Source organism: Austrofundulus limnaeus, unplaced genomic scaffold, assembly GCF_001266775.1.
Source record: "Austrofundulus limnaeus strain Quisiro unplaced genomic scaffold, Austrofundulus_limnaeus-1.0 Scaffold89, whole genome shotgun sequence".
Classification (NCBI taxonomy): Eukaryota; Metazoa; Chordata; class Actinopteri; order Cyprinodontiformes; family Rivulidae; genus Austrofundulus; species Austrofundulus limnaeus.
In genome coordinates, this window is record NW_013952491.1 from 80,781 (window position 1) to 89,190 (window position 8,410).

The window sequence follows — 8,410 nt, forward strand, 5'->3', positions numbered from 1 at the left end:
CTCTTAACAGCATACACTATATTACTCTGTTTTTGCCGGGGAACTGGATCTTTGGGGTGAACTAATCTGAACTGCGTTTATACTGTGCATGTGACAATAAAACTCTTGAATCTTGAACCTTTAGTCAAAGCGTACCCAGCTTAGCATGTATCTGTGAAACCACATGACCCAACTAAGTCAAATTCTCTTGTTTTTGTTTTTGTGTTCATTGAACACATCTGTGATCCAGTTGACTGTAAATCTGATGCAAACTGTGAATTAAATAATCAGAACTGGTGTTTCTGCTCAGGCAGGTCCTAACAGACAAACTCAAGTGTTTTGATTTTTCCAATCCAACTTCAGACCAAAGTGCTGAACAGAATCAACATTCCAGCAGAGCTCATACAAAAACAAACTTAATCAAAATTAAGATAAGCATTTAAAAAAACACAAGGAGAACAAGACGAGTTTTAAAAACAACAGTGAAGAGGACTGTCTGAGGCTTGTTCCAAAGTTTAGGAGCTGCTGCAGCAAAAGATCAATCCCCCCTGAGTTTGAGTCTGGTTTTAGGGACCCCCAGGAGCAGTTGATCAGTTGATCTGAGGGAGCGGGGGGATTAGGGATGCAGCAGGTCAGACAGGTAAAAGTATTTTAAAATGGATCCTAAAAGGCACAGGCAGCCAGTGAATTGAAGCTAAAATATGKTCATATTTACATGACCCTAACCCCTAACCACAGCATGTTGGACCCTCTGCAGTCGGGCGATGGAGGACTCACTAAACCCCAGTTAAAGTGTGTTACAGTAATCCAGCCGGGTGGTGGTAAAGGCATGGATCACTGTCTCAAAATGTCTCCTTGGAATGATGGGTTTTATTTAGGCTAGCTGCCTCAAATGATAAAAACTCCTRCTAACAACTGACCTAATGTGGTTGTCTACTTTAAGGTCAGGATCTTCATCAACTAACAATTTACTGTAGTCAAGGAACCCAGATGTACAGGGGAGAGGCCAACAGTACCTCCAAAAACCATAACCCCAGTCTTGGTTTCATTAAAACTCAAAACATTCAGTGCCATCCAGACCTTCAGGTCCTCAAGACTCATAAGAAGTGAGTCTGTTGTGTAKGAGTTTGACGTTTTGAGAGGGACATAGATCTGCCTGTCGTCTGCGTAACAATGAAATGAAATACCATGCTTTCTGAGACTTTTTATRTCATTCTGATGAATCTGTTTTAGAGTAAAGAGAAACCGGACCTTGATGCTGTTGAAAGGGTTCCAGCGACGAGGTGGAGAATCAGAGTTCATGTTGGTGTTGGTTCCCATCGTGTTCACAGAACCTGGAAACACACAAACATCTAACTGAGTCAGAGACCGGTTCCTGACCGCCAGACTCCCTCTGTGGTCCTGGACCTGCCTGGTCCTGCATCAGACAAAGCTTCTGAGCAGAGACTCGCTGGAACATAATGTTCCCCTCACTCCTGTTGGAGCCACAATGTGCACAGTCAGCAGGTTTCTGGGACCATTGACTCGGTCTGTGTGGTGGATCGGGTCAGCCAGGGATTAACCCCAACAACCAGACCACCAGAACCAACCTGCTGTCCTCGTCTAAGCCCACCCACTGACATCCCATTCCTGGTCTGCAGAGCCAAAGAACCTCCAGATGGACCAGTTCTTGTGTTCAGTTCTTCAGTCTGCAGAAGGTTCTCTGGTCTCCTTTAACAACKCTCAGGTTCTGCTTCTTTGGAAGTCATTGACAGTTTTATCTGTTAGAATTAAATGTTTAACAGTTCAGTTAAAGTTTGAGAAGATAAAACTCTGAAACCTGTTGGAGGAGCCTGGTCTCTGTTCCTGTTTGAACTTTATAAATCTGATCTTTATTTGAAAAACAAGTTTGTTTTTCTACTCGTTTCCCTGACGTTTTAAATTTTTTACACTGTCCTTCAATGAAACCACTTAAACCCCTCCATCCATCAGGGTCTGTCCSCTGTGTGCCGGTGAGGACAGCAGATCATCAGGGTTTGGTGAGCGGCATGGAGCAGAAACCAGCAGAGCTTCTGAAGGATTTCTGTCCAGGTGACACARGTGTCCTGGAATCTGTGGAACCGCAGAGTCTTCTGTCTCATGAGATGTTGTTTCCCAGAAAACATCTGGCTTTAGCTGATGTTTGGTCTGACCGGGACAGAAGCGTCCTGCTTTCATTTAAAATGTAATCATCAGGTTTTTTATCTAACTTAAACACTAACTGCCCGGCAGCAGCAGCAGGACGGTTTGTTTATCTGACAGCAGCTGCTGCCTCAGATAAAACACACAGTAAGGTTCTTCAGTCTGAAGCAACGTGAAGAGAACATGAAGAGAACATGAAGAGAACGTGAAGAGAACATGAAGAGAACATGAAGAGAACATGAAGAGAACATGAAGAGAACATGAAGAGGCAACAGGAGCTGTGATGAAGCAGAAAAACAGGAAGGACTCACTCTGCTCGGCTCAGACTCGCAGCTCAGCTTCACTCCTCCTGATTTCTGAGGAAGAAATGTCCACAGTCTTCTCAGCAGGAGGAGGAGGAGGAGGAGGAGGAGGAGGAGGGACAAGGAGCAGGAAGAGGAAAAACTGAAACAGGAAGTGCTGCTCCTACAGAAAAATAAACTTCAGGAATATATAATTAGTTTTTGCAGGATGTTGTTGACCTGATTTTACTGAGAATCTGTTTGTTTTATGTATTTTTTTACATTTAAGATTAAATAAATTCCTGCATTTAAAAAAATCCTAGTTCATTGTGAGATTTGTGATTTGTGTGTTGGAGTCAACAACAACAACAGYAGTTGTTGTGCAGCAGGATCATTGGTCAGATTCAGTCTGTTGGGTTTGTCGTGACGTTTCCTGTCAGATAAATACAGCTGTTTGTTTGGATAAATGTTAAACACAACTTGTTCATTCTTACCAGACGCTCAGCTGGTGTTTAACTTACAAACACCAGGTAATATTTAATTAAACATATTTATTGCATGATTTTAAAGCACAGAAGAATTTAAAATGAGTTTTAAGTTTGATGAATTCATGTTTTATTGTTCAGAAGATTAAACTCTGTTTTAAAGGGTTGAATGTGTTTCTTTAATCTTCTCTCAGTCCTGTTTGTTCTTCATGAACTTTTATCTCTCAGTCACAAATATCTCCTGACGCAAAACTCTGAATTTATTTAATTCTTATTAGCAATTTAAACGAATCAAACTAGATTATTTTGTTGTGAATTCAATGTTTTGGGGTTTGATTTACTGAACACTGAAAAAAATAAAGGCTGTTTGTAAAATTTGAAACTTTCATTGTGTTTGGACAGTCAGGTCCAGGTCTCAGGAGACAACACTGCCCCCTAAAGGTCAACAACTTTCATCACCACATGTTCCGTCAGCAATAAGTGTTGATGAAACAAAGATGCTGATTAATGAGGTCCACTGTGAGCTGCTTCCACACAGACACAAGTCATCAACAGTTTGATAGTAATTAGTCCTGTGGGAGGAAACCAAGGAGCTCAGAGAACAACACAGATTACAGGAGAGTCACTAAAAACTTTTACAAACTGTGTTAAACTCTGACTTTAAACAAACTCTGAGTGAGACGAGTGAAACAAGAAGATGCTTCATGTTTCCTCTTTAACTTTGTAACACTAAGAAGAGAAAACAGCTGCAAAAAGGCAGAAGCCTCAATGCAGAAACTCAGCATGAAAAATCATTTTCCACAAGTGGAAAAATATCACTAGATGAAACAATTTAAACACTAAGTAAAAATGTATTCTGGGGCAAAACATTCAGATTAAACAACTTAAAAAYAGTCAACTAAAAGAAAGAAAATTACTATCGTTCCCCCTCAATGCCTCAGACTCATCTATAGTAGTACTGGGAAGTATGCCGGTTCGTACAGAAAACCATGATGAAAAGATAATGTGATACCAGTAAATTTGTTAAAAATACCACAATATAAAATTTAGGTCATACCACCCAGCACTAATCTGGCAGCACGACGGCTCAGTGGTTAGCACCGACGCCTTTGCAGCAAAAAGGTCCTGGGTTCAGAACTAAGGTCTTTCTGTGCAGAGTTTGCATGTTCTCCTCGTGATCGCGTGAGTTTTCTTCAGGTACTCCGATTTCCCCCACCACTAAAACATGTACAATAGGTTGCCTTCAGGCCCAGGCATCCCTTGAAAAAGAGATCTGAGATCTCAACGGGACTTGCCTGGCTAAATAAAAGGTAAATTAATTAATTAATTGATCTATAGTTATTAATCTATATTATTAATCCCCCACACGAACACCTCAGACTCGACCATCGTCCCTCATGAACGTCTAAGACCAAACCATCATCCCAACTAGACACCTCAGACTCGACCATTGTCCCCCATGAACGTCTAAGACTCAACCATCATCCCAACTAAACACCTCAGACTTGACCGTCATCCCCACTAAACATCTCAGACTCAACCATCATCCCAACTAGACACCTCAGACTGAACCATCGTCACCATGAACGTCCAAAACTCAACCATCATCCCAACTAGACACCTCAGACTCAAACATCGTCCCCCATGAATGTCCAAAACTCAACCATCATCCCAACTAGACACCTCAGACTCGACCATTGTCCCCCATGAACGTCTAAAACTCAACCATCATCCCAACTAGACACCTCAGACTCAACCATCGTCCCCCACGAACATCTAAAACTCAACCATCACCCCAACTAGACACCTCAGACTGAACCATCGTCCACCATGAACGTCCAAAACTCAACCATCATCCCAACTAGACACCTCAGACTCAAACATCGTCCCCCATGAACGTCCAAAACTCAACCATCATCCCAACTAGACACCTCAGACTCAAACATCGTCCCCTATGAACGCCTCAGACTTGACCATCATCTCCACCATCCAAACTGAATAAGTAACATCAAATAAAGTTTTCACCTTTAGTTCCCTGTAAAAATGAAAAGCCCAACGGTTGGAAACAGAATCGAAGTTTTCAGTTTTTATTGTGAAACATTTATTTTTTGCACAGAAAGATTATTTTTTATTCACATAAAGCTTATTTTGTTACTTTACTWGAAATTCTAAAAAGCCCAAATGGATTCCATCAGTTTCTGTCTCTCCTGTATGTTATCTTACATCCATTACTTTGTTTTTCTTGAACACAGCACAGATTTTCTGCCGGACCTCTTTAATCTGGAGTCCGTAGATCACGGCGTTGAGAGCAGGAAGTGCAACGTGGCCGAGGAGCGCCGCCACCTTCCTGTGGTCGGCCAGCTGAGGGAAGCGGTGCAGGATGACGATGATGAAGCCCGACACCAGCAGGATGGTGTAGACTATCAGGTGGGTGGCGCAGGTCTGCAGTGCCCGGCTGTTCAGCACCTTGTTCCTGCTGCTCAGACACACCACGGCGATCTTCAGGTAGGTGACGGTGATGCTGCAGATGGACGAGCCCAGCAGGACCACCGTGTAGCCCAGACCATAGATGTTGTTGATCAGGAGGTTCTCGCAGGAGAGGCTGAACAGGGAGGCGTTGTCGCAGAACAGGTTGAAGACGAGGCTCCTGCAGCGGGTCAGGCGGACGCTGAGCCCGATCAGGATCAGAACCAAGACTCCAGCTGATCCCCAGGCAGCCCACGACAGACCCACCACTAACCTGTGGGTCATGATGGCGGCGTACCTCAGCGGGCTGCAGATGGCCACGTAGCGATCGAACGCCATAATCATGAGGACGGTGTGGGAGACGCTGGCGTGGAGGTGGACGCAGAAGGCCTGGACAGTGCAGACGATGTAGTGGACGTAGCGCTCTGAGCTGGAGACCATCAGGTCTTTGAGGATGTGAGGGACAATGATGGTGGCCCCGAACACATCGTTAATGCTCATGTTGCAAAGCAGCAGGTACATGGGCTCCTGGAGGGCCTGGCTGCTGAAGACCAGGACCACCAGGCCGATGTTGGACACCATGATGAAGATGTAAACCAGGAMGAGGAGGAAGAAGGCAGGCAGGGAGGACTGAGAGGTCACCTTCAGGGCCTCCAGGGTCACGAAGTCGCTGCTCAATGTCCAGTTGTTCATTTTTCATCTGCAACAAAGGAGCTTTTAAAACCTGACTCAACTAAACTGAATTTAAATCAAAGTTTCAAACACAGACTGGGTTCAGATTGAAACACGTTTTTTGCTGCAGGATTGTTTCTGAGAGAAAAAGCTGCTGGAAAACTGCTGTAATTAAATGTGACAGTGCAAAATAAACAATTTGTTTTTACACAGAAATCCTGCAGGATTTATTTCTTCTGAAGGGGTCTTAATGATCCCCTACAACCAGGTAGTCTGGTCCTCCTGAGTGCTGCTTTTCTCATTTCTCCTAATTATTCTCTACACTTTAACCTTAATATAAAACTATTGCTTCTGATTCATACATATATGTATTTTATTTAACATAAGACTTCAGGTCTCAGTTGAACAGAATAAACTAAACATGCAGTCATGTCAGGATTAAGTTGTTATGAGGTTTTTTGTTGTTAAATTATGAATCTAAAAGAAAACAGAGAAGCTTCATTAAGCTGAGCAGTAAAAATGTTTCACACATTAAACACCAAACAGCACAATAAATGACAAAAACATTCAATATTCAGAAAAACGTACTGCTTCAGACTCAACTCAAACTATAACACTTGTAGAATAAAAAAGTGAATCATCTTCCAAACAGTCTGGTTTTAGTGTTAGAATCAGGATGTGCTTCAATAAATCCAAACAAAAAACTGAATCAAGTGAAATTTTACACAAAATAAAAACATAAACATCAAATTTAATATAGAATTATGTGAACAAAGTCATTAAATTGATACAAATGAAAACATCTCAGTGAAATATTTCTAACTTCCTTCATACAAGTTAAAGTCAATGAATGGAAGGAAACATTTACTGATTTTAAGTTAAACTTAAATGATTTAGGAACTATTTGGTCATTTAAAATATTCAATACAACTTAAAATGTYTAAGTGCTGCTTAAAAAATTAAAAACAAAAACTCTGATCAGTGGTCCAGTCTGGACCCTCGGGGTTCAGGAAGGAAAGAGAAGCTGCAGCATCTCTCCTCCCCAAACTCTGAGATTTAAAGCATCTCTGTTTAACCAGTCATTGGCTGCAGACCAACCACAGGTGAGTTCGGCTCAGAACCGCCCCCCCAACAGGACCTCACTGATGAGAAGATGTCAGGTGTTTTAAACAGGCAGGTGATTAATGACTGAACACACCTGGACTGATGAGATGATGGAGTGCAGCTGTGAGAGAGGAGCTAAACTTAGCAACCAGTGAAGTGATTTATGAGCACAAAATAAACTGTAATCACTAAAACCCAAAGAACCGGACAGTTCAACCAACCAGAACAACAGAACCAGCTCCTCATGTGGACCAGACCAACAAAGACCCTCATGAGCCTCATGATCAGAGGTCCAAAACAATCAGAACTGGACTCTGCAGAGTCTGTCACCTCCCATCATGACATCATCAGTTCCTACAGTTCATCAAACTGAAGTGTGTTATAAATGTTTGTTTCTATGACTTGTGAATAAGAACGTGTTGATCTGTCCCAGGAGAACCAGTCTGGAGAACTGGTCCTGGTTGTTATAAAACCGTCTGCTGATGAAAGAAGTGAGGGTMCTGTCAGCAGACGTGAGTATGAGAAGAAGAAATGCTGTCAGTTTATCATTCATGGCTTCAGCTTTAATCTTCACTTTTATATTTAAATGATTTTATAGGAAACTTTTTGATGTTTTTGTTGTTGTAGAGGCTCATCTGTTCTTCATCAAAACCATAATTTATAAAAATCCTTTAAATCTGTAAAAAATATACTTTGACCAACAAATTCTCCTCAACTTCAGTTTGTTTTTCTAAACTAAAACTAAGCTTTATTCAGCTTCTGCTACTTTACCCTGTTTAACTTCAGATTTAATGACATTTATTGTTTTTGGATCACAAAACAGAAATAAATCATTTTAGAAAATCACTTCATTTATATAATTTTATGTTTAAATTTTAACTGAGCTGACAGTTGACATGTTTGAAACAAGACTGATTAAAAATATAAATCCAGAGTCCAGATTAAATTAGTTTCATACGACATTAAATCATGACTCAATCAAAATTTTAATCTTGTTGACGGTTTTTCTTTTTTCTCTCTGCTGAGTAAAATTTTAAAGATTCAGAATTTAAAAATAGGAATGTTCTTTAACTGTTTATAACCTATAAATGTTGTGTTTTATATAAATACACAGTCATTTAGCTTCTCGCTAAGATTTTTGTTTTTTAGATTTGATAGTTCAACGTCAACTTCTTTAACAAACCTTAGCTGCTCCAGCCGCAGCACAATGATGTTACACAATATACACTTTTTTATTGCTATAGTGGGTGGTCTGTTTCTATT

The 8,410-nt window shown here is 41.2% G+C and overlaps 3 protein-coding genes across 3 annotated transcripts in view; 1 reads left to right on the forward strand and 2 right to left on the reverse strand.

Annotated features, from left to right (window-relative positions):
- The window catches only part of slco2b1 (solute carrier organic anion transporter family, member 2B1), a gene marked incomplete in the record, with an annotated part of 21,637 nt that extends 19,087 nt beyond the window's left edge, over window positions 1–2,550 (reverse strand). The window contains 2 exon segments of the mRNA XM_014012150.1: window positions 1,231–1,313; window positions 2,451–2,550. Coding sequence (XP_013867604.1) covers window positions 1,231–1,299 — 69 coding nt within the window.
- Window positions 2,551–5,120: 2,570 nt separating this feature from the next.
- Window positions 5,121–7,168, reverse strand: LOC106520183 (olfactory receptor 52N2; the record flags this gene model as incomplete). Its single annotated transcript, XM_014012152.1, is given in 1 exon segment — window positions 5,121–7,168. A coding segment is annotated over 1 exon segment (944 nt), but the record flags the coding sequence as incomplete, so codon positions are not given.
- A 381-nt stretch (window positions 7,169–7,549) lies between these two features.
- Window positions 7,550–8,410, forward strand: part of LOC106520185 (putative gustatory receptor clone PTE03) — a 2,633-nt gene continuing 1,772 nt past the window's right edge. Inside the window, exon 1 of the mRNA XM_014012153.1 lies at window positions 7,550–7,659. The gene's annotated coding sequence lies outside the window, so the exon portion shown is untranslated. The remainder of the gene's footprint in view (window positions 7,660–8,410) is intronic.